The sequence below is a fragment of the Kogia breviceps genome, chromosome X (genome assembly GCF_026419965.1).
Source record: "Kogia breviceps isolate mKogBre1 chromosome X, mKogBre1 haplotype 1, whole genome shotgun sequence".
Taxonomy (NCBI): Eukaryota; Metazoa; Chordata; class Mammalia; order Artiodactyla; family Physeteridae; genus Kogia; species Kogia breviceps.
Window position 1 is genome coordinate 1930505 of NC_081330.1, and position 25356 is coordinate 1955860.

The 25356-nt window shown below is 56.7% G+C and overlaps 2 protein-coding genes and 1 pseudogene across 3 annotated transcripts; 2 read left to right on the forward strand and 1 right to left on the reverse strand.

The window, feature by feature from the left end:
* Positions 1–3332: 3332 nt before the first annotated feature.
* Positions 3333–5707, forward strand: LOC131747670 (paraneoplastic antigen Ma6F-like). Its single transcript, XM_059049616.2, has one exon. The coding sequence runs from the start codon at positions 3333–3335 to the stop codon at positions 5436–5438; it is 2106 nt and encodes a 701-aa protein (XP_058905599.1). The 3' UTR covers positions 5439–5707.
* A 211-nt stretch (positions 5708–5918) lies between these two features.
* Positions 5919–14894, forward strand: LOC131748807 (ADP/ATP translocase 3-like; annotated as a pseudogene).
* Positions 14895–19624: 4730 nt separating this feature from the next.
* On the reverse strand, positions 19625–23384 carry LOC131748808 (paraneoplastic antigen-like protein 5). Of its 2 annotated transcripts, XM_067024275.1 has the most exons (3): positions 23270–23384; positions 23097–23157; positions 19631–22912 (listed from the first exon to the last, which is right to left on the reverse strand). In XM_067024275.1, exon 3 carries the CDS (start codon positions 22781–22783, stop codon positions 21452–21454), a length of 1332 nt encoding a protein of 443 aa, XP_066880376.1. In that variant the 5' UTR covers positions 22784–22912; positions 23097–23157; positions 23270–23384; the 3' UTR covers positions 19631–21451. The 2 variants fall into 2 exon arrangements, with proteins under 2 accessions (XP_066880375.1, XP_066880376.1); XM_067024274.1 differs by having other exon boundaries at positions 19625–22912; positions 23097–23384.
* Between the last annotated feature and the right edge of the window lie 1972 nt (positions 23385–25356).

A 25356-nucleotide genomic window follows, 5' to 3' on the forward strand; every position in this document is an offset into this window, starting at 1 on the left:
TGGTGAGGGTTTTTCTTCCATTTCATAGGTGAATTGTAAAGTTTTAGCAAAAAGTGATAATTGCCTGAAAAGGCAGTAGATACCTTGAAATGTAATTGAAAATATTGGTTATCTCAGGCAGGAAAGAGGGAACATAGGAGCAAAAAGGGATGGACCGACAGTGCTATGGACTGAATATTTGTAAACCTCTCCCCCTCATTCACCTGTTAACTTCTAACCCCCAGAGGGATGGGATTTGGAGGTGGGGCCCTGAGAAGTGATTAGCCCATGTGCGGGGAGCCCTCGTGAATGACATTAGTTCCCTTATAAAAGAGACCCCAGACAGCTGCCTCATTCCCTTCTGCCATGTGAGAAGATGGCTAGCTAGTTGATACAACTAGACAAGAAATCAGTCCATATAAAGAGGAGCTTTATTACTATTACTTGATTACTCAGCTGTACAAAGGAACGAAATAGGGTCATTTGTAAAGACGTCGATGGATCCAGAGACTGTCATACAGAGTGAATGAAGTCGGAAAGAGAAAAACAAATATTGTATATTAATGCATATATGTGGAACCTAGAAAAATGGTACACATGAACCGGTTTGCAGGGCAGAAATAAGAGACACAGATGTAGAGCACAAACGTATGGAAACCAAGGTGGGAAAGTGGTGGTGGCGGGGGTGGTGGTGGTGTGATGAGTTGGGAGATTGGGACTGACACATGTACACTACTATGTATAAAAGGGATAACTAATAAGAACCTGCTGTATAAAAAATACATAAAATAAAATTTAAAAATTCAAAAAACAGAGAAAGAGAATAGCTTTAAGACATTAACAATCACAGTAGCCACCCACCTGTAAAGACAGATTGACCCGTGTGCTCCCATGGGCTCTGCTCGCCAAGTTTGCTCCTCCAACTCCGCAGCCTTGCAGGGAGGCCTTCCTATTGGTGGAAGGCCAGTGGGCGTGTCTTTTGCTTCCGCAGGCGCCAAGCCTTGGGACCTCAGGCCCTCAGTGCGCATGCCTGCTGCTGCTTCCGTCGCAAAGCGCCTCCTCACGTGCTCTTCTGATCCAACGACTTTCTCTGGAAAGAGACGTCTAGAACGTTCTCCCTCACCTTCCTGGGACTTCCGGGAGCACCCGGAAACGGATTTGGCGTTCGCAGAGAGTGCCCGGGACGGTCGGCTGCTCAGTTGCTGGCTGCAGTGCCCAGACGAGCTAGCTCTTCAGCCCGTCCTGAGCGGGACTCCGGAGTCATCCACAGAGTCAGAGCAAGTCAGGAGCCAGGCGGGGGCTTCGCCGGGGCCAGGACTCCACAGGTACCCCGGAGGGGCCGTGGGAAGGAGTGGAGTTGGGGGGAGGGCTACGGGCTGCCCGATTGGGAGTGGGGGAGGGGCGGCTGAGGGCAGCGGGCCGAAGGGGTGCTGAGGGAAGGGTCCCGCAGTGTGCGGGTCCGAGGGGAGGACCGCTGTCTGCCGGGGTGGCTGGTGGGGGCCGTTCTGGAGTCGGGGTGCAGAGGGTGGGGCTAATGGCTAAGCGTGGGGGCGGCGCGGAGCGGAGGGCTTCCTGCCGGGCGGGTGGGGCCGGCTTTGGGGGCCAGAGGAGAGGACGACTGGCTGTGGGGGTGGGGAGGACGGGACGCTCCCCCCCCCCATGGGCTGAGACGGGAGGGGAGGACTAAGGGCCGCTGTGTGTGGCGGGAGGAAGGAGGAGCTGCTCCTGGCTGAGGCGGGGGTCAATGGGGAGGACTCCCGGGCCCGGGTGCGGTAGGCGTTAGGGGAGCTCCCGCCGCGGCGGGGGGTGGGGGTGAGGACGCTCTCCATACATTTAACAGTATTGCAATTTTGCATGATAAGTTTTCTCATTCTGGGGAAATTTTATTTGATGGTACTAATGGTAATATATCTTTAAATATTGGGAAACCCATGGATCAAAGAAAAAAATCACAGAGGGACTTAGAAAATATTTCCAACTGAAAACTAAAAGAACACAACTTAGCAAAATCAGTGGGAGGCAGCAACAAACGACAGGAGGAAACTGTATTCCTCTAAATGCTTCTGTTAGAAAAGAGTCAGAACATAAAATCAGTGAGCTAACGGTCCATTTAGAGATGCTAGAAAAAGATGACCAAAGGAACTATGAAATGAAGTAATAAAAGAGCTAAGACAGGAAATCAGTGCTGGAAAGCAAATTATGGGGCTTCCCTGGTGGCGCAGTGGTTGAGAGCCTGCCTGCCGATGCAGGGGACACGGGGTTCGTGTCCTGGTCCGGAAGGATCCCACGTGCCGCGGAGCGGCCGGGCCCGTGAGCCGTGGCCGCTGAGCCTGCGCGTCCGGAGCCTGTGCTCCGCAACGGGAGAGGCCACAACGGTGAGAGACCCGCGTACAGGAAAAAAAAAAAATGCAAATTATGGACACAATGAACAAAAAAGCCATGCTCTTCTTTCAAAAGAGCAAGAAAACTGAGAAAGCCCTAGAAAGATGAATCAAGGAAAAATAGAAAGAATGCTAATCACCAATATCCAGAATGAAACAGGGCTAATGTTACGGATCAGATGTATATTCAAAAGAGAGTATAGGGATATTATGGAAATATTTATGCTAAAAAATTGGAAGACTTGAAAAATGCCTTGGGGAAAAGGCAGCTTCCTAAAACTGATGCCAGAAATGTAGAAAAGGTGATGAGCCTTCTATCTATCTATTTTTAAAAAATATTTTATTCTATTTTATTACTGTTTCTTGTGTCGTATACAACAAGTGCTCTTTTATTATTTTTTTAAAAATTTATTTTTACTTTTGGATGCATTGGGTCTTCGTAGCTGCCCGCGGACTTTCTCTCGTCGCGGCGAGCGGGGGCTACTCTTCGTTGAGGTGCGCGGGCCTCTCATTACGGTGGCTTCTCTTGTTGCGGAGCACAGGCTCCAGGCATGTGGGCTTCAGTGGTTGTGTCACGTGGGCTCAGTAGTTATGGCTCGTGGGCTCTAGAGCGCTGGGTCAGTGGTTGTGGCGCGTGGGGTTAGTTGCTCCGCGGCAAGTGGGATCTTCCCGGACCAGGAATCGAACCCGTGTCCCCTGCACTGGCAGGTGGATTCTTAACCACTGTGCCACCAGGGAAGTCCCTAGCCTTCCATTGTGTAAGAAAATTTAATTTATCGAAAAAGGTTCCTAAAGTCAAGCAAACAAAACAGGGCCGGGAGGTGCTCCAGGCTGCTGCTGTGAGCGGCTGTAGGGTGGGCTGTGTGGCACAAACATGATTCTCTCCTCTTTGCACCCTCAGGCCGATTCCCACACTTCAGCAGTCTGTGCACACCTGTTGGATCGCTTCCCCCCACCCTCAGGTCCTCGGCGATGGCGATGGCTCTGGCGATACTGCGGGACTGGTGCAGGTCGATGGGCGTGAACGCTCAGCGATCTCTGCTCATCCTGGGCGTCCCAGACGACGTTGAAGACCAGGAATTCCAGGAGGCTGTGCAGGCTGCCCTGCGTTCCCTGGGCAGGTACCGAGTGCTGCGCAAGGGCTACAGAAAGGAGCTGGGGTCGAGGGTTGCCCTGGTCGAGTTTGCTGAGTATATAAATCGAAGCTTGATCCCCCGCCAAATACCAGGCAAGGGGGGGCCCTGGACTGTGGCCTGCCTGCCCCAGGCCCCTGATGCTGAGTCACAGGATAGACCCAGTTTCCCTGCACAGCCCCAGAGACAAGCAGTGGTTGGCAGGGCAGGTGAGGCAGGAACTGCAGGTCACTCAGGAACTGCGGGTGAGGAGGAAGCTGTAGGGGAGGCGGGAGCCGCAGGTATGGAGGGAGACGCAGGTGAGGAGGAAGGCTTAGGTGAGGTGGCAGCGGGAGGTGAGGAAGGAGCTGGAGTTGAGGCAGGAGCTGCAGGTGAGGCAGGAGGTGCAGGTGAGGGAGGGGCTGGAGGTGAGGCAGGGGCTGGAGGCGAGGAAGGAGCTGCAGGTGAGGAGGGAGCTGCAGGTGAGGCAGGAGGTGCAGGTGAGGCAGGAGCTGCAGGTGAGGCAGGAGGTGCAGGTGAGGCAGGAGGTGCAGGTGAGGCAGGAGGTACAGGTGAGGAAGGGGCTGGAGGTGAGGCAGGGGTTGAGGGTCAAGCAGGAGCTGAAGGTGAAGCAGGAGTGTCAGACGACGAGGGAGCTGCAGGTGAAGGAAATGTTGCAGGCGAGGCAGCACTTCCGAGTATGGCAGGACCCGCGGGCGAGGCAATGACCGCGGCTGAGGAAGCAGCTGTGGAAGCGGCAGGCGCCATGGGTGAGGCGGCGCCCTGGACCCAGCAGTGGAGGCAGGCCTTGCAGGCCGTGCCAGACACCGCGGGCTCCCAGGAGCTGGGAACCTTCTCTGGGATGCAAGAGCCGGGCCACGGGGAAGAGTCCTTTGAGAGCTGGCTGGAGCAGGCCAGCGACATGCTGCACCTGTGGCGCCACGTGTCTGAGGGGGAGAGGAGGAGGAGGCTGGTGGAGAGCCTGCGCGGCCCCGCGCTGGACGTCCTGCGCGGCCTCCTGGCGGAAGATCCCGAGCTGGCCGCCCAGGACTGCCTGGCCGCGCTGGTGCAGGTGTTTGGGAACACGGACCCCCGGGAGAGCGCTCGGCTGAAGTTCCTGACCTGTGCCCAGCGGCCCGAGGAGACTCTCCCTGCGTACGTGATGCGCCTGGAAGGCCTGCTGCAGTCGGCCCTGGAGAAGGGGGCCATCCTCCCGGCCGTGGCGGACCAGGTGCGCGCCCGGCAGGTGCTGATGCGGGCCCGGCTGAACGACACGCTCCAGCAGACGCTGAGGACGCAGCTGATGACCAGGCCTCCCGGCTTCGTGCGGATGCTGCGGCTCCTCCAGATGACCGAGGCCTGCGAGGCCGCCCTGGCTAGCAGGGAGCTGTTCCCAGGGGAAGAAGAGGCCCGTGTGGACGTTGGAGTCCTGGCAGCAGCCTCCCAGGCCGCCGCGGCCCATGAGGCCATCACCGCGGGCACCACTGTGGATGGCACCAAGGCCTCCCCGGCCGGTGAAGATACCTCCACCCAGGCCGCCCTTTCCAAGCAAGGTAGCGCCGAGGACCACCCGGCGCCCGAAGAGGCCAGTGAGGCAGTTGCGGGCACTGCCAAGGCTGGCGAGGCGGGCCCTGAAGACCATGGTGCCGCCAGGGCAGCCCCTGGCCCTGGGGAGACCAGCAAGGCCTCCGCGGCCACTCAGGAAGGTGGAAGAGCTCCCGGCCCTGCGGGCCTAGGTCCGGCAGGACCCACACATGCCCGCGGAGTCCCCATGCCTGGCCGGATGGGCAGTGCTTCCCCGGTGGCCCCAGGAGGTCCTGGCTGGGAGCCAGAGGGCCTCGCCCAGGCAGGAGGCCAGCAGGCCGAGGAGACCCCTGAGGAGGGGCTCCAGCATGTCCCAGAAGAGCCAGGAAATGAGGACGGGGCTGCAGAGATGAGCCCCCCGGGGTCGTCCTCGGGCCAGTAGGCTCAGCAGGCCCCGGGGCCCCCAGGCTTGGAGGCAGGGGGAGGCCAGCCCTGGCAGCCTCCTGGCCCCATGTTAGGGGCCACTCAAGGTGCCTGGGCCTCCCTCCCGAGAGGGGACCCCTGTTCGTCATCCCCTGGGCAGGCTGCTCCCTGTCCTGGCGAGCCCCAATGTGTCCCTGTAGGCCCCAGAGGGACCCAGGTGTCAAGGAACCCCCCCAGCCCCCGCTCCCCTCCCCCCCAACACACACACCCTAGCCATCGCCCCCCCGGAGAGCCCTGAGGTACGACACGTGCCAGCCAAGGCTCTGGTCTGTGTGGGCCAGTGTCGTGAGCTCAACGTGTGCTTTCTGGGCGTAGATGCAGGCCCGGCGCTGCTTGTTGTTGTAGAAATTTGCGTTTGTTCTACTATGAGCAGTTTCCCCCGCTCCGGCCCGGCACGGAGACCCCGAGCCCAGTCCCAGGAGCCGGCGGGAAGGACGGGATGGACGAGGTCACAGCCAGCGCCCACCCCAGGACCTGGGAGCCCACCCGGGACCTTGGGAAGGAAGACCTGGACCGGGGCTGCAGGAGGTCTGCGGGAGGCCCCCGGGGCCTGTGTTCTGCTGGGCCACCCCGTTACTCCTCGGGACACCCGTCGTTGGGTCACTGGCACGTGCCCTGCTGTGGGACGGTCCTGTGCCCACCATAGGCACATGTGAGCCAGAGCGGGAGGGGCTGCCCCATGGGGAGTGGGCATTGCAGGCGCCCATCTTCCTGGCGAGAGGCCACCCGCGGGGCCCTGAGGAAGGGAGACTGGGGGGGATGGAGGGCCGCCGGGTGGGGTGTAGCGGACGCACCTTGTTGGGGACCCTGGGGTGGGCCGGGACCCGTGGGCTCCGGTGGCCGTTAGAAGTTCCTGTGTGTGTTGTTATGCCCTCTGTTCAATGGTTTCAGTCAGTGTTTTTCTTGAATAAATTTCCCTGAAAGTTTCTGCTGAGTCTGGCCTCTGCTGTGGCCAATGGAGGGAAAGGGCTGCTGTCGGGGGTAGGTGGGGGTCCAGAGTCAGATTCCTGCTCAGCACCCATGGGACACCTCTCCAGTGAGAGGTAGGGTAGGCACTTTGCAGACCCAGACATGGTGAGGGTTTTTCTTCCATTTCATAGGTGAATTGTAAAGTTTTAGCAAAAAGCGATAATTGCCTGAAAAGGCAGTAGATACCTTGAAATGTAATTGAAAAAATTGCTTATCTCAGGCAGGAAAGAGGGAACATAGGAGCAAAAAGGGATGGACCGACAGTGCTATGGACTGAATATTTGTAAACCTCTCCCCCTCATTCACCTGTTAACTTCTAACCCCCAGAGGGATGGGATTTGGAGGTGGGGCCTTGGGAAGTGATTAGCCCATGTGCGGGGAGCCCTCGTGAATGACATTAGTTCCCTTATAAAAGAGACCCCAGACAGCTGCCTCATTCCCTTCTGCCATGTGAGAAGATGGCTAGCTAGTTGATACAACTAGACAAGAAATCAGTCCATATAAAGAGGAGCTTTATTACTATTACTTGATTACTCAGCTGTACAAAGGAACGAAATAGGGTCATTTGTAAAGACGTCGATGGATCCAGAGACTGTCATACAGAGTGAATGAAGTCGGAAAGAGAAAAACAAATATTGTATATTAATGCATATATGTGGAACCTAGAAAAATGGTACACATGAACCGGTTTGCAGGGCAGAAATAGAGACACTGATGTAGAGCACAAACGTATGGAAACCAAGGTGGGAAAGTGGTGGGGGCGGGGGGGTGGTGCTGGGATGAACTGAGAGATTGGGACTGACATATGTACACTAATATGTATAAAAGGGATAATTAATAAGAACCTGCTGTATAAAAAATACATAAATTTAAAAACACAGAGAAAGAGAAAAGAATAGCTTTATGACATTAACAATCACAGTAGCCACCCACCTGTAAAGACAAATTGACCCGTGTGCTCCCATGGGCTCTGCATCGCCAAGTTTGCTCCTCCAACTCCGCAGCCTTGCAGGGAGGCCTTCCTATTGGTGGAAGGCCAGTGGGCGTGTCTTTTGCTTCCGCAGGCGCCAAGCCTTGGGACCTCAGGCCCTCAGTGCGCATGCCTACTGCTGCTTCCGTCGCAAAGCGCCTCCTCACGTGCTCTTCTGATCCAACGACTTTCTGTGGAAAGAGACGTCTAGAACGTTCTCCCTCACCTTCCTGGGACTTCCGGGAGCACCCGGAAACGGATTTGGCGTTCGCAGAGAGTGCCCGGGACGGTCGGCTGCTCAGTTGCTGGCTGCAGTGCCCAGACGAGCTAGCTCTTCAGCCCGTCCTGAGCGGGACTCCGGAGTCATCCACAGAGTCAGAGCAAGTCAGGAGCCAGGCGGGGGCTTTGCCGGGGGCAGGACTCCGCAGGTACCCCGGGGGGGCCGTGGGAAGGAGTGGAGTTGGGGGGAGGGCTACGGGCTGCCCGATTGGGAGTGGGGGAGGGGCGGCTGAGGGCAGCGGGCCGAAGGGGTGCTGAGGGAAGGGTCCCGCAGTGTGCGGGTCCGAGGGGAGGACCGCTGTCTGCCGGGGTGGCTGGTGGGGGCCGTTCTGGAGTCGGGGTGCAGAGGGTGGGGCTAATGGCTAAGCGTGGGGGCGGCGCGGGGCGGAGGGCTTCCTGCCGGGCGGGTGGGGCCGGCTTTGGGGGCCAGAGGAGAGGACGACTGGCTGTGGGGGTGGGGAGGACGGGACGCTCCCCCCCCCCATGGGCTGAGACGGGTGGGGGGGACTAAGGGCCGGTGTGTGTGGCGGGAGGAAGGAGGAGCTGCTCCTGGCTGAGGCGGGGGTCGATGGGGAGGACTCCCGGGCCCGGGTGCGGTCGGCGTTAGGGGAGCTCCCGCCGCGGCGGGGGGTGGGGGTGAGGACGCTCTCCATACATTTAACAGTATTGCAATTTTGCATGATAAGTTTTCTCATCCTGGGGAAATTTTATTTGATGGTACTAATGGTAATATATCTTTAAATATTGGGAAACCCATGGATCAAAGAAAAAAATCACAGAGGGACTTAGAAAATATTTCCAACTGAAAACTAAAAGAACATAACTTAGCAAAATCAGTGGGAGGCAGCAAAAAACGACAGGAGGAAACTGTATTCCTCTAAATGCTTCTGTTAGAAAAGAGTCAGAACATAAAATCAGTGAGCTAACGGCCCATTTAGAGATGCTAGAAAAAGATGACCAAAGGAACTATGAAATGAAGTAATAAGAGAGCTAAGACAGGAAATCAGTGCTGGAAAGCAGATTATGGGGCTTCCCTGGTGGTGCAGTGGTTGAGAGCCCGCCTGCCGATGCAGGGGACACGGGGTTCGTGTCCCGGTCGAGGAGGATCCCACGTGCCGCGGAGCGGCCGGGCCCGTGAGCCGTGGCCGCTGAGCCTGTGCGTCCGGAGCCTGTGCTCCGCAACGGGAGAGGCCACAACGGTGAGAGGCCCGCGTACAGGAAAAAAAAGAAAATAATTCTGGCTGCTATATGAGGAATGCATAAGAAGGAGGCAAAGTGGACATAAGATCAATTTAGGAGGCTATTGGACTATTATAAGGGATATATGGTCATAATTTGGAGTACATGTTGGTAGAAGAGATGAGAACAGGTGGTAAAATTTGAGAAACATTGAAGGGGTCATGATTTTATTGATTTGACCTCTGCTTATGGGTTTCACAGGTAGCTTTTGGCAGACAAATGCTCTTGTAGAGAACCACAGGAAAATCCCATTAAAACATGACACGTGGGCTTCCCTGGTGGCGCAGTGGTTGAGAATCCGCCTGCCGATGCAGGGGTCACGGGTTCGTGCCCTGGTCCGGGAAGATCCCACATGCCGCGGAGCAACTAAGCCCGTGAGCCATGGCCGCTGCGCCTGCGCGTCCGGAGCCTGTGCTCCGCAACGGGAGAGGCCACAGCAGTGAGAGGCCCGCATACCACAAAAAAAAAAAAAAAAAAAAAAAAAAAAAAAAAAAAACATGACACGTGTTCCCATCACAAAAAATAAATGCTAATAATGTGATGTGACAGACATGTTAGCTAACCCTAAGTAGGTAGCACATTTCAACATATAAATGTATGAAGTCAACACATTGTATGCCTTAAAGTTACACAGTTATATGTCAATTATATCTCATTTTAAATGAATCTTTAAAAATAACAATAATGTAGAATAGTGGCATGAGGGTGGACTAGGACTGAATATAAGTGAGGAGGGTCAAGGGGGCTCTGTACCTAAAGCTTAGCTTCATGGTGGGTTTGTTACCGAGTCCAAGCTCATACTGTTCGGCATGACAGGCCAATAATTGGAGACACAAGGTGGTGAGGTAAGGAAGAGCGACTTCATTCAGAAAGCCAGCAGACTGAGAAGATCGCAGATTCATATCCGAAAGAACCATTTTACCCACGTCAGAGCTCAGACCTGTTTTATACTGAAAGGGGAGAGGGTGTGGCTGGTTGTTGCAGCCGTCTTGGTGCCGGCCAGACCTCAGAGAGGATGTGAGAGTCCCTTGTTCTTGCACGTGTCCACGTAGGTCAGGTCACAAAGTTCCTGTAAACCTTCAATAAGACATATTTTATTTTCTGTTCTATAACTTTTTATGTCTATATGAATGAAGGTGTTATGGCTTTAAAGGTTAAGCCTGGGAGGCAGAGCCTTGAGAAAAGACTATTGTATATTTCAGGCTACAGGCAATGTTCTTTTGCTGATTGAAGAGACAGAGGTTCAGAGCCAGCAGGACTATAAGCACAGAGGTTAGAGCTAAAGGAATAGATGGAATAGAGAGTTCGGTTTGTTCTTCTCTGGGCGTTTGCTTTTCTACTATTCCTTGGACTGTTAATGTACACGATACATTATCTTTCTTTTGTATACATGCAATATTTAATAATAGCATTCTAAATAGCAAAAACAATTTTAAAAAATATGACGAAAAAGATCAGTTTAAACTACTGAGACCTCGTGAAGTGATGAGAACGTAAGGGGTCGGCGTGCAGGAGAAAGGAGAACCATGGGACGGTTCACTGATCCTTTGCGGCTGCTTCTCCTCTGGGGACATTTGCCAATTCTAGGGCAGTGAAGGAGGCTGAGAATCCAGGCTTCATGCGGGTAGATGGATATATCTGGGGACCAAAAGACCAGCACAGCTTTCAGTGGTCTCACAGGCCTGGAGACACAAAATTGGAGACTTAAGGAGCCAAGATTGCAATGTCAAAGAAGAGGTAGAGGACTGAGTCAGAAGCTAAGGAGCTAAGCAGAAAGCCTTTCTAAGACAGAGAAGAGTTTTGTCTCATGTTAAGAGAAAGAAAGAAAAGGTATTCATTATTAGAAAAGAAGTCGAACTGCTGTTATCTGGACAACATTTTCTATGTAGAAAAATCTCATAGAATCTACCAAGAAAAAGCTACTAGAAGTAATAAGTGAGTTTAGCAAGGTTGGAGGATACAGGAGGGAGGGACTGCGAAAGGGTATGAGAAAGCTTTATCAAACTGTACACTTTAAATATGCGCCTTTTAATTATACCTGAGTAAAGTCATTTAAATAAAGATTAAGTGAAAAAGGAGATGGCTGACAGATAGGTAGAGACAGAGAAAGGCAATGCCTGAAGGCCCTGCAGAGGTTGGAAAATGACCACAGTCTGATTATCCAGGTGGGGGCAGTTACGGGACATGACAAAGCCTGGAGAGCGACAGCAGAAGTGTGTGGCTGAGGTCGAGGTCACTTTTGCGCCCATTGCATACTCTGTTCTTTTAGCCGGAGCTCGCTCTTTGCCTGGCCAACTCCTACTCATCCTTCAGGTCTCAGCATTCATGTCCCTTCACCAAGGGCACCTCCACGGGCACCCCTGCCTCCATCTAACTTAAGTTCCTCTCTAACACACTCTTGTAGCAGTCTTGTAGTACTTGCCTTTCTCAAGCACTTAACATAATGATTACACGTGTATTTGTGCAATTCCTCCCGCAATTCAAAGCTCCATGATGGGCTTCCCTGGTGGCGCAGTGGTTGAGAGTCCGCCTGCCGATGCAGGGGACGCGGGTTCGTGCCCCGGTCCGGGAGGATCCCACGTGCCGCGAAGCGGCTGGGCCCGTGAGCCGTGGCCGCTGAGCCTGCGCGTCCGGAGCCGGTGCTCCGCAGCGGGAGAGTCCACAGCAGTGAGAGGCCCGCGTACTGCAAAAAACAAAACAAAACAAAAACTCCATGACGGCGGGAACCATGAGTGGTTTCGCTCTCCATTGTCTCTCTAGCGCCTGGGGCAATGCATGGCAGACCACAGCTATATACATATTTATTGAATACATATTTATTAAATATGTAACAGGATGCTAAATGGAATGTTGCCTGTCTCCTCAGGGTTTTAGCCCAAACCTGAGGACAGGAGGTGCTAAGTGCCTGCACAGTCTGTTTTCTCAACAGAAATACATCAAAATGCTTGTTATATAAATCAGCCTCAGATGGCCTCTGTGTATTGGCCCCTCACTTTTCTATTTCTTCATCGCAGGCTGAGATTCATTAGCTCAAAATCTCACTGGTGCCTAACTCCAGGTTTTACACATTAAATTATTTTTAAAATAGCCCAAACCAGCAGATTATTAGTCAGTTAGGGGCTGCGTGCCTTGCAATTCCCAGGACACCTTACCCCACATCTGCTGGCCATTGATAAGACACCAAGCCACCGCTGCCCTTAAGAATTCTCTGATCTAGAGACTCCCTGCCATGCTGCTGAGTGCCACCACCAAGACATTTAAGAGCCTCCTCTCTGATTCCTCACCCTTAACAGTTACCTTACCCTCCTCTCCTTCTGGGTAGTGTTTCCTTAGCCCACCCATAAGCCTCTGGATGGTCTCATGCTACGGAGCACATGCAACCCAATAAAGCTTGTTGCATGTGATCAGCTCCCAAATCCCTCAAATAAACCCCCTCCAGTGCTGAATTTACTAAAATATGGCAAAGCCACTTCAGAAAGCACCATCCCATCAATGCTATTTAAGAGAAGATAAAATATTCCGAAGCTAATTTTTAAAGGAGATTTTTAGGAGGAAAGAGTGTTTTGGCTTTTCTCCTACCTTCACCATGAAGGAAGAGAAGGAGGAGTTCTCTAGCCTCAAATGAAATGTGTCAGTTCAGGTCCTCCAGGAAGCCAAGATGGAGTTAGAAAGTGCCAAAGATTTATTGAGAAAGATCAAGGGGGGTAGTCAGGAAGAGCCTTCAGACCACAGTGAATGTTCAACACCTGTGGAAGGAGAGGGAGATGGGCTGGAAGGGAGCACCTTAGATGATGGTGCAGCTTTGAGAAAGTCTTGGCCAGCCCACCGGGAGCTCTGGTGCCAAGACGGCCCATTGAGGAGTCCCACATTGAGCAGAAATAATCCTAGTAGCCTTGCTGAGCTAAGTCGTAGACTGGGTGCTGCCTGGGAATAGCATGACCTCTGTGCAAATGCTGCAGCGGATCCTGAAAGCATTGCATCTGGATGCTGTCAGCTGACGGCACTCCTCTCTTACAGTGACATCTAAGTGGTGAACTTCCATAGCTGCCCCAGTCCATCCCTTGTGCCACACAGATCCACTATTCCATATACATATGTTCAGGGAGCAGTTTCTCTGTGGTTCCCGTGTGCCTGTCTTCTTGAGTGTCCACTGAGAAGAGAGAAATTGGTGGGACCAAGCACGGCACCATTGATGCAGTTGGTCTCGCAGCTGCAACAGCTACTCATTACCTCCCCCACCCTCTGCTATCACCTCTGCAGTCTTGGTCACTTTCCTTCATCCCTGAGGTCTGAGTCCCTGGTATCCGTACCCTTCTCGGGGCAGAATCGCTGCACTTGGCCATTCACAGGCACAACTGGGCAAATGAGCGCCAAGAGTCGCCTAAGCACGTCATCTGTGTCCCGCACATATCCCTGCCTGCCCCAGCGGTAAGAGCAGCTCTGCCTCTTCCTTGATAAGTGTCGGTTACCCCTGCGGAAATGGCGACTCTTCCTGCCTGCTGGTCTCTGGCCACAGGGAGCAAAAAAAATGCTGGGCAGCAGTCCTATCTATAAGCACCACAGGACTCTGGCTGTGTCTCCTGGTGAGAGCGCGCTGTCTTTAGGGACCAGAATATCCTCTCCTGCAAAGTCCAGAGCTAAGGAGATGTGACACACGATGTCCACCTGAGCAGGTCACTAGGAAAGATGGAAAGTGGGGCCACTCTGGCTTCCACCCCTTGGCTCCCAGTCCCACGTATTCTTCCTATTGGGGACACAGTGCCACATGGAGGTCTCAGATACAGTGCATATGTTGCATCCTGGAGGATGGCACCCCATCACTGCAGAGTATCACCTCTAAGCATGTGCTTCAGCTGCACCTTCAGCGGGACGTTGTGGCATGCTACAAAGCTAGCAGCTTCTGGGTGGTGCAGCGTGTGATACCAGAGGATCCCACGCTCACGCGCCCACTCAGACACATCCTTCCGTCTGAAGTATATCCCCGGACAGTGTACCATCTTGTATGGGATGCCAGGCCTGTTTCTCAGTCCCAGCGGCAACAGGGCTGAGCAGCAGCGCCCACCCTCCAGCTCTCTGTGCCTCCGCTCTGTTCTCCACTCACTGAGCTGCCACAACGAAATAGGCCCTCTCCTTTGCCAAGGACTTCCTGGCCAGAGGCATTGCCGCCACCATCTCCAGGATGGCCGTGGCCCCGATGGAGTGGGTAAAACTGCTGTGCAGGTGCAGTGCACCAGCAAGCAGGTCGCAGCCAACAAGCAGTCCAAGGGCATCGTGGACTGCATCGGCGCACCCCCAAGGAGCAGGGTGTGCTGTCCTTCTGGACGGACAACCTGGGTCATCCGCTACTTCCCACTCAAGTCCTCAACTCCCCCTACAAGGATAAGCACAAGCAGATCTTCCTGGGGGCCTTGGACAAGCACACGCAGTTCTGGAAGTATTTTGTTGGCAATCTGGCCTCTGGTGGGGTGGCCAGAGCCACCTCCCTGTTGCTTCGTCTACCCCCTGGATTTCACCAGAACCCACCTGGCGGCTGACTTCGGGAAATCTGACATCGAGTTCAAAGGATTAGGAGACTGGTGAAGATCGCCAGGTCTGATGGTATCCGGGGTCTATGCCAGCGCTTCAGCATCTCCGTGCGGGGAGGGTCATCATCTACCAGGCCACCTACTTCGGCATGTACGACGACAGTGCCAAAGTCATGCTCCTTGACTCCGAGAACACGACAGCGGTGGCCAGCATGGTCTCCTACCCCTTCAACACCAAGTGGTGGCGGATGATGTTGCAGTCAGGGCACAAAGGAGCCAACGTCACGTACAGGGGGACCCTTAACTGCTAGCAAAAGATCTTCAAAGATGAAAGGGGCAAAGCCTTCTTCAAGGGCGCCTGTCCAACGTCCTCTGCTTCATGGGTGGTGCCTTCATGCTGGTCCTATACGATGACCTGAAGGAGGTCATCTAGGCCCCACCCCGCTGGACACACAGACCAAGAGAACCATGTAGAATACTTAACTTTTATGGACCATTGACTTTCGAGAAATTTCACCATTGTTTGTGGAGAGCTGGAGGTGGCTCTGGCAAAAGGCTCAATGTGACCACGACCATTGGCACCCTGTGTCCGTGTATTGATTAGGAAGGGAGTGGAATCATGATGTCTTCACGGGTCCACAGGAGAGGCAGCTCCTACCAGACCTAGACTTCAGGTGGTCATAGGACCAACTTCTATTTAAGTATTTATTTTTAAAAATCATGTCTCCCATTTGTACTTAAGCATTATTATTTTTGGCACAGCCAAATATTTGCAATTATGTTCAATGTTGGGCATTCTGCTGCAAAACAATAAAACCGGGACACAGACAAAAGAAGAACAAAAAAACACCCCTTGTACCTCCACCCTAACCCATTTAGGGCTTTAGATCTTCGCTCCCCCTCTTCTTTCAGGGACATCCCTAGGTGTGGCTAGAATGTAATTGCCATCCATTTTCAACATGTATCCAAAGACCAAGCAAATGCATCCAAAAGCCAAGCTTTGGCCTTTTCCTCCTCCTTCATCTGGCTGTATGGGGTCATGTGGCCATAGTGCGAGCTGAGGGGGGAGCTCTGGTGTGACTGTGATGGGTAACAGAGCTTGCTCATACCTCTGTCCCTGCCCAGGCTGCCTTCCAGATGCACCACTTCCATCCTACAGTGACTTGCTGATCGGCCATCTGATTTTGACTTGACAGGATCCAGCTCATGATGAGAAGTTCCAGACACAGAGTCACTTGGTGTCCCATAGTCAAGCATCTGTCTCTACCAGGGCCCAGAAACACACCAGAGGCTATTTCTAGAAAGACATGTAATCTCTGATGCTGATGGCATGGCCCTCCTCCAGAAGCCCAGAGGACTGAGTGGCAGTTCTCTTACAGGGGCTGGCCTTGAACTTGACACTGCCTCCTTGCCCATTACTGATACCTCTGACACCATGGGGTCTGTCATAAAAGATGGTCCACACGGCTGTTTGCACTGCAGCCTGGACCTGCTGCAGCTTCCTCCCCCGCACCCCACCTCTGCCGCAGCTTCCTCTCCCTCACCCCACCTCTGATGCAGGCGCCTCTCCCGCACCCCAGCTCTGCTGCAGGTTCCTTCCTGCACCCCAGCTCTCAGCCTTCTGCGTCACCTGATATATGGACCGCAGCAATAATCCTGGGGCCTACCAGGTGTGCTACTTTCTTCTTTGTGGTGGAGGACTCAAGACGCAATGACTTGTCTTGTACTTTGGAGGGGGCATCCTGGCATGCCTCTGATTACTGGACTCCTAAAAACTTCACTGAAATGTCAGGTCCCTGAATCTTCATAGGGTTTATCTCCCATGCTCTTGAGAGGCCATGTGTCTTAGAGAGGCCTCTTACTCTTCCTGTCCAATCAGTATGATGGTGTCAGTGTAACTGGTCTGAGAGATGTTCTATGGGCTGTCTAGATGACCCACATCTCTTTGCACTATGTTATAAGAGAGCACAGGTACAACACAGGGCAGGAGAGTTAACAAGGTAGTGGACCAAATTGTAAATAAAGATGTCCACGGGCTTCCCTGGTGGCGCAGTGGTTGAGAGTCCGCCTGCCGATGCAGGGGACACGGGTTCGTGCCCCGGTCCGGGAAGATCCCACGTGCCGTGGAGCGGCCAGGCCCGTGAGCCATGGCCGCTGAGCCTGCGCGTCCGGAGCCTGTGCTCCGCGACGGGAGAGGCCACAACAGTGAGAGGCCCGCGTACTGGAAAGAAAAAAAAAAAAAAGATGTCCACATAATTGTGAACTGCTTCTTATCCTCTTTGTTTGATTGGTTGGAATAGAAAGGAATGCACTCATCAAATCAATGGCCACATAACATGGACCTAAGGCCTTATTCATCTGCTTGAGCAATCATACCACGTCCAGGACACAGCATCCACAACTGGAATTACTAGTTGGTGAAGCCTGGGGTATACAGCCACTCTACGGAATTCATCCAGTTTCTGCACTGAACAGAATGGCAAAGTAAATGGAGATATGATGGGGACCACCACCCCTATATCTTTCAGAGCAGCTCTAATCTCTGCCATGCTTCCTGTGATATTGTCTGTAATTGACTCTCTTAGTTGTGTGTGGGAGGTGGGGGGGCAGTTCCATAGATTTGCACATAATTTTCCACCAATGTAACCTGAGAGACAGGTAGACCCCCACCCAAAATTTGCTTTGGACGTGGAGACCAATGACACCACCCCCCCCCCAAGAAGTCAAGAAATGGTTCATTACTTAACAGAATCAGGGGTTCTCAAGAGAGCAGGACAAGCCTCTCAACCAGTCGTGAAGTGACTTGTGAGAGCAAGGATAGAAAGTAGCCCGGGGTCTCACCATGGTGAGGAGGTGGGGCCGAGGTGAGACTTCTCACGTGTGGTCAGGGGCATACATGGTTCTAATCTCCCTCTGGTGCCAAAGGAAGGAGCACGCAGGCTTTCTTACCAGTGGGCCCAGATATCGGACACAAGGGGAAGAGTGAGGGCTAGCTGAAAAGGAAAGGCCAGGTTCTACCCTGAACTACTGGTGCTCTGGGAAATGGGGGCTCTTAGCACTTGCAGTATAAACCTCAAAATTACCTGTGCTGTGCCTGGCCTTAATTCAGGGGGAGGTTTTTCTAGAAAGAATACAAATCAAATAAGGCTGAAAGGCAGAACCTGACTGTGGAAAGGGAGACCACGAGAGCCACAGTCATATGTCACCCAGAGTGTAACAGTTGAGCTTTAGTTAAACGACACGGTCTGTCTAGCATGAAGAGTAATGCTACATGTCTACAACGAACAGAGGTGTTGGCGCACCGTCATTAGCATCTGGGAGGCAGGTTAGATGACAAATAGGACAGTTTTAGAGGCACCCCTCCCTCACGTTTGGACTGACTGCCAGAGCTATCAGTATGTGTCCACCAGCTCACCAAGGCCTTAGGGGTAGTAACTACCCACGAACGGGAAGCAACAGATAATGTGATGAAAGAAGCACAGGTCCCAGACTTACGAAGCCTATAGCTCTGCAACTCGGTAATCGGGACAATCCCCCGCCCTCTTCTACTCACTTTCTACCACAGAACGAGGAAAGGCTCCATGAACTCTGAGCTAGGAAAAGGCTCCACCGCTCTTCAGGAGGACCCTGCCCACCCCGTCCCCCTCCTTCCCCCACCTCTTAGGAACAAGACCCTTCCCCACGGAGCCCCAGCGCCCAGAGCAGGCAGCTCCGCCCGAGGTCCCTCGTGGTTGGAGGGTCGAGCCGCCCTCCCCGCGTGTCCACAGCTCCTGGCCCCGGCCAGCTCTGAAGACCAGCGCCCGGAGACCACCGACACCAGGGCACCCCGCCAAACAGCCCCTTTGGCTCCTTGCGGGCACCCAGCTCCCTTCCTCTCTCCCGCCTCCGCCGGCACTGCGGCGAGGGTGCACCCGTGGTTGGGGGGCTTCTTCGGCACCAAGGCCGGTGGAACCACCCATGTGCTCCAAGCCGTCGAGGGAAGGGCGGGGGAGCCCAGGGTGCCCGAGATGGGCGGCCCGGCCCAATTGTGATCCTCGCGCGCCATCTAGCGGCAGGCGCGGGCACGACCGCGGGAGAAGCGCCGCCGAGGCCGCTCACGCCCACGGGAGCCATTTCGCTGTGGGGACGGTCCCCTTTCCCGATGCACACCGGACCAAGCTCGCGGCTGCAGGAAATGGCGGCGCGCGCAGGCGCACACTCGCCGAACGCAAACGCGCACCCTCCCGGGGCGCGCACGCGCAGCCGCACACAGGGCATGGTCTCAGGGTCCGGGAGGCTTCTCCCGGAATATTAGGGACCTCAACCCTGGCCGATTCCCTCCTCAGGTGGCACTGAGGGCCCCGGGGGTCCAGAGCCAGCCTCTGGGCAGGAAGCGGTCATCCCCGGGCCCCATCGACAGCCTCCCACTCACAGCACACACACACACCCGCCTCCTGCCTGCTCCCAGGACACAGGAGTGATGCGGGGGGGGGGGGACAGGGAGGAGGTGCCCCTGCCCCTCGGGGGGCCGCCCCGCCCGGGACTTAAGGTGGAGGACAGCTCTCCCTGCCTTTCCGTGACCCCACCCAGGGCCTGCCGGCTCTGCAACTCCTGCTGGGCGGCCCTCCTTCCCCCGTCCATCCCATATCCCCAGGTCCCCAAACGTCCCTCAGCGCCTAGACCAGGGCAGGCCGCTGCGGGCCGGCAGGGGTAGACGATCTCAGGCAGCTGGGCAAACAACCTCCACCCCGGAATCCTGCACCGCGTTCCTGGCAGGGGCCTCTGACCTCGCGCTCGCACCCTTCTGTGGCCCCCTGGACCTCGGTAGGGCACAGGTGACCTCTCTGAACCGCCTGGGTGCCCCAAGCCCCCCACAGAGCGGCCAGGGACCCTGGAGCTTCGGGTCCTGCCTGCCGTCCCTCCCCCTCCCCCTCCCCCCGGCGCCTAACCCACTCCCTGAGGCTCCCGGGGACCCAACCAGCCACGGCCCGTGCCCACAAGGCCCTGCCGCCCGGCTCCGTCCAGCCCAGGAGACCCCACGGACCCTCTTGGGCCCTGCCCGGTCCGTACCTCCGTGCCGACTCGGGATGCCAGGCCACTGCTGCTGCCCCCAACCCCGACCCCCCCACCCCCCTCCCAGCAGCCCTTTCCCTCCATTGCCCACAGCAGAGGCCAGACTCAGCTGCAACTTTCAGGGAACTTTATTCAAGAGAAACATTGACTGAAACCATTGAACAGAGAGCATAACAACACACACAGGAACTTCTAACGGCCACCGGAGCCCACGGATCCCAGCGCCCCCCCCCCCGGGTCCCCAACAAGGTGCGTCCGCTACACCCCACCCGGTGGCCCTCTATCCCCCGCCCCCACCGTCTGGCCTCTCGCCAGGAAGATGGGCGCCTGCAATGCCCGCTCCGCATGGGGCAGCCCCTCCCCCTCTGGCTCACATGCCCGGGGCCTGGCCCTGCCCTCTGGCGGGCACAGGACAGTCCCACAGCAGGGCACGTGCCAGTGACCCAACGACGGGGGGTCCCGAGGAGCAACGGGGTGGCCCAGCAGAACACAGGCCCTGGGGGGCCTCCCGCAGACCTCCTGCAGCCCCGGTCCAGGTCTTCCTTCCCAAGGTCCCGGGTGGGCTCCCAGGTCCTGGGGTGGGCGCTGGCTGTGACCTCGTCCATCCCGTCCTTCCCGCCGGCTCCTGGGACTGGGCTCGGGGTCTCCGTGCCGGGCCGGAGCGGGGGGAACTGCTCATAGGAGAACAAACGCAAATTTCCGCAACAACAAGCAGCGCTGGGCCTGCAACTACGCCCAGAAAGCACACGTTGAGCTCACGACACTGGCCCACACAGACCAGAGCCTTGGCTGGCACGTGTCGTACCTCAGGGATCTGCGGGGCGGCGATGGCTAGGGTGTGTGTGTTGGGGGGGAGGGGAGCGGGGGCTGGGGGGTTCCTTGACACCTGGGTCCCTCTGGGGCCTACAGGGACACATTGGGGCTCGCCAGGACAGGGAGCAGCCTGCCCAAGGCATGACGAACAGGGGTCCCCTCTCGGGAGGGAGGCCCCGGCACCCCGAGTGGCCCCGGACGCCTCCCAGGCCACTGTGGGTGGCAGCCATCAGCAGGTGCCCGTCACCTAGGCCGGGGCTGGACACGCAGGGCTGCTCCCAGAGGGCAGGCTCTGGGGCTGGCCGTGGCCTTGGCAGCTGATGAGCTGTGGTTCTTCTCCAGGCCAGTCCCACGTCTCCAGTGGCCAGGCACAAACCTAGGTAGAACAAAACACTCCTCCCTCCCGCCAGCAAATTCTCTTGGGCCCTGCCCCTCCCCCGCTTCTCCCGGTCTCCCTCCTCTCCTCCTCCTCCTCTGGAACAAACGCGCCCCTGCACCCCCACTCACACCAAAGCCAGCTTCCGGGCACTGGCCAACCAGGTACTCAGCGCCCTGCCTGCCAAGCTGAGCCGACCCTCTTGTCCCGGGGCTCCCCCGGAGCGGTGACGATGATCCCGAAGAGGGGTCGGACCCCGCGGTGTCCCCTCCGGGGCATCTCCTCTCGGCCCCACGGCTCTTCCTCACCAGCGCTGGCTCGTTCTGGCAGGGGCGGCCCCGGGGGAGGCGCCTCTAGGCCCCGCGTGGCCTGGGGGCCCATCAGCATCATTAGCTCAGAGCCCACAGGGTGGGCGTTTGAGGGGGGCCAGAAGACAGGGCTGATGCCAGAGCCTCCGACTACAGCTTTTTCAGCCTCTGCTGTGCTGGGGTCTCTGTCCGAGGCTCGGGTACCCCTCGGGCTGGGTATGGTGGCTCCCTGCTTGTGTCGCCAGTGCCTCCCTGAGCCGATTTTGGCTTGCTTGGTGGAGTCCCTTCCAGCTGGTGGACGCCGAGGGGGCTGGGCCCGGGCCTGGCTGCCCTGCCCCTCTGCCCCAGTCAAGGCCCCCACCGTTTCTGTGGACTTCCCCTTCCCCTCGAGAAAATATCTGGGCTGCCTGCTAGCGGAGGGGGTGCCTGGATATCTTGAGCCTATGCTTCCCAGGGCTTGGGGTGGCTCCCGGCCCCAGCCCCCACCTCGTTTCCCAACTCTTCTGCTGCAGGCTGAGGCTTCTGCTTGGTCGGGGGTTGGTTCTCGGCCCTAGGACGCTCTGCCTGGCTGTGGCCTTCCTCCCCAGTCCCGAACCAGCATGGCACCTGCCTGCGCTTCAGCGGCAGGGCACCCCCGTCCTGGGCGGCCTGAGTGCTGCTCTCGTGAAGCAGCCCTGCCTGCACCATGAGCGGGCGGACTGGCGCGCTGGTTTCTGCCGCTACCTGGGTGCCAGAGGCCCTGTGGCCCCTTGCTATCTGCCTCTGCTTCTCCCTGGTCACCGCCACGGTGGCCTCCCACTCCTCCTCATCGCGAATGAGCTTCATTAACTCCAGGAAGGTGGGCGCACACCCTCGCTGCTCCAGGAGCTTGAGCTTGCCCTGGAGGGCGGTGTTCATGGAGGCTTGAGCTAGGACGTGTTTCAGGCGCACCGTGTCTGTGCTTCGCACTGACAAGGGGCTGTGCTGCACGGCTTTCTGCAGCAGGGGCTCTATCCGCAGCAAAAACGCGGAGACCTTCTCTCCAGGCTTCTGCAGGGTCTGGAGGAACTTAAACTGTGAGGTTCTGCAGTCCTCTTTATTCCCGAAGATCTGCTTCAGGGCGTCCAGGCACTGCTCCAGCGTCATGGAGTCGCTGCTGGCCCGGAGCGCCCGCATGATGGACAGGGCGGAGCCGCGCAAGCTTTCCAGCAGACGCCGCTGCTTCTCCGCCTCAGACACCTGCCACACCTTCATCATCTCGGTCACCTGCTCTAGCCAGGCTTCAAAGTGCTCCTCGCCGGGCCCGGGGGAAGTGCTTCCCGAGAACACCTTCAGTTTTCGGTACCACGTGCTTTCGTTCAGGGGCTGCGGGACCGGCGTCAAGACTTCTGGCTTTACGTCCTCGGGGTAAGTGCTGTACCCCAGGGTTCGGACCACATCCACCATTCTCCGGCCCTCATCTTTCAGGAAGCAGTTCAGCCTGTGCAGGAACTCGTCATCTGGGCTACGGGGTGTCACCACCACCTCCCAGGCGCCCCCCCGGCCTGGGATGCGATCGGGCAGCGCAGCATAGCCGACCCTGTCGGCCAGCTCGACGAAAACCGCCTTCGAGTTGTCCTCCCTTCGGAACATTCTGCCCAGCACACTGTAGGCGCACAGGGGCTGTAAGCCCGCCCGCAGGGTCTCTTTAATCTCCTCTTCGCTACACTCCACAGGGATGCCCACGATCAGCAGGGCCCTCCTGGGGTCCAGGTCCATCCCCTTGCACCAATCCTCCAGCAGATGCAGAGCCATGGCGCTCCCGCTACCTAGGGGCTCATCGAACACTAGGCGCAGCAATCAGCTCACAGAGCCGGACCGGGACTCGAGGAATTCTGGGTCAAGGCCAAGTACGAAGGCAGAACCGTTCCGGGTTTCCACAGCCTATAATGCAAATGGGGTGAGGGCACCATTGATGCCCGCCCTCCCAGCCCGACTACAAGCCCACGCGCTACCCCCACTTCTGGTCACAGAGATTCAGCCCCTGCTTTGCAGGGCTTCCCCATGTCACTTGGTGGAGAGGTGTCTGTAGGCCAAGCTGCCCGCACCTCATCCCCTCCCTGCTGACCTCTGCTCGCCGCGGACTCCTCCTCGAAGCCCAAGGGCTCTTCTGTGTGTACTGGAGGTGCCTGTGGTGAAAAGACCAGAGTCAGGAGGAGGGAGCCTGGCAAAGCCCGCCAAACGGGAGAGGACGGCACGCTGTCCCACTCCCTGGCTCAGGGCTGATCAGGCCCAGGGCACCTGGTCCCCGCTTCTCTGGGGCGAAGGCTGGAGGACAGAGATGTGGAGCGCCCTCCCTCCTATCTCAGAAAACGTCTGACAGATGAGGAAGATGGCTGGAGCTCTGCACAAGGCAATGGAACTGGTGGGTGTGGAGAACGTGTGAGAAGCTGCAGCGTTGCCATGGATACCGAGAACAGCGTGGACCATGGGTTTCCATCGCAGAGGGGTGTTATGCGGTGAGGTTGAGGAGCAACAGGTGACGTCCCTGGCCTCCAACCACAGAAGTGTCCTGTTGTTGTGGGAGGGGAGGGGAGGGGAGATGGGGGGTGGGCAGCAGGGATCAAGTGCTGAAAAACAGTAGCCCACCGTTTCAAACTGTGTGGGAGCTAGAATCAGGGACAGAAAAGGGACCCAAAAAGGGTCTACAGCGCCACACTGCTGAAACAGACAACTGTCGCCCTAGGTGGGACCCTACCCTGCAGACCCTGTCAACGCTGGCAGGCAACCCCACCCCTCCTGCTTTTGGCCAGGGTTACAGAAGCCTCTCCCAACACAGGCCGACGTCACAGCCGTTCACCAGGCTGCCCAGGGACCCACCAGCAGCGCAGACAGGGGGAGTCCCCCCACACTCAACACCAGGCCTGCCCTCTAGCTCTGCCCAGAGGCAGGTCCCGGTGCTGGGGAGGCGGTACTGCGTCACTGCATCTGTCCCAAGGCAAGGCAGAGGTACTCTGCTGTGCTTCTACCCCACACGCCCCTGCTCAGGCTGTGCCAATTCTGAGCCTACAGAGGCACTCTGGTACAGAGATACAAGAAACTGCTCAGGGGGCGGGGGTGGTGGTGGTGGTGGGGTGTGTGTGTGTGTGTGTGTGTGTGCACGCGTGTGTGTGCTGAATTGGGCGATTGGGATTGACATGTATACACTGATGTGCATAAAATGGATGACTAATAAGAACCTGCTGTATAAAAACATAAAATTAAAAAATTAAAAAAAAATAGAAGAAAAGAAACTGCTCAACTGGTATTCAGTGCTAGTACAGGAGGGATCCTACAGTATGATTATTGCCCCGCCCTCAAATCCACCCCCTCCCTCAAGCTTTGACCCCGCTGACGCACGACGCAGGCCTTAAGCCCCACCCCTGACGCCTTAAGCCCCACCCCAGACGCCAAGCCTCCCCTCAGGGAAGTTTGATCCCTGCCCCCACCAACACCTACCCCCTCCAGGTCCCACCCCCACCCAAGCACCACCCCCCCAAGCCCCGCCCCTGACGCCAAGCCCCAAGCTTCTGGAAGTTCGATCCCTGCCCCCACCGAGCCCCACCCCTTCCCACGTGCCATCCCCTCGCTCAAGGCTGATCCCTAACGAAGCCCTGCCTCCACCCAAGCCAAGTCCCTGCCCCCACTCAAGCCATGTCCCACCCCTTCCCGAGCATCATCCCTGTCCCAAGCCCTGACCTCACGCAAGTCCAACTGCTGTCCCCAAGCCTCCCGCCCTCATTCCCCTGCGGTCCCCACCCACACCTAAGCCCACCTCCCTACGACGTCCCCACGACCCCTTCACACACCCGCTACCTCAAACATCCCTCATTCCAGAGCAGGAATACATCTGGTCAGTGGAGGTTGGTGGAGGCCAGGGGAGGAAGGGCCGAAGCCACTTTTCCCTCTAGGATAAGGCCCAGAGCCACTAGTCCCGACCGCAATGCCTGTGAGCAGGGTTACGTGTGGAATAGGTTCCCCTGCAATTCCTAGGCTGGTCGCGGTGCCCGGAAATAAATGGCACGGAACTGAGGCGGTGCCATGGCCGACGTAGCGGGATGCCACTTCCAGGGGAAACCCGTAGCCACCAACCCCTGGGACGCCAAGGGAGATGGCAAGGGCCATTGTGCGGGATCCCATGCGGTTTGCACTGCTCTCTGTGCCCCGGGCCCCGACCGGTACCTGCTGGAGATGCCTACAGGCCGGAGCGCCGGTGCGCCACAACCGCCTCGCGTCCGTTACCGCTGCTCGCGCGGTGCACACTGGGCCGGGAGCCCGTGGAAAGGGGCGGTCCGCCTACAAGCTCCCCGCCCCCGCCGCCCCGCCCCCACCCCGCAGAGCTGCACACG

What these genes read in the sequence shown, in the direction of transcription:
- LOC131747670 (XM_059049616.2), top strand. Translation starts at nt 3,333, where the DNA reads ATGGCGATGGCTCTGGCGATACTGCGGGACTGGTGCAGGTCGATGGGC.
- LOC131748808 (XM_067024274.1), bottom strand. Translation starts at nt 22,783, where the DNA reads ATGGCTCTGCATCTGCTGGAGGATTGGTGCAAGGGGATGGACCTGGAC.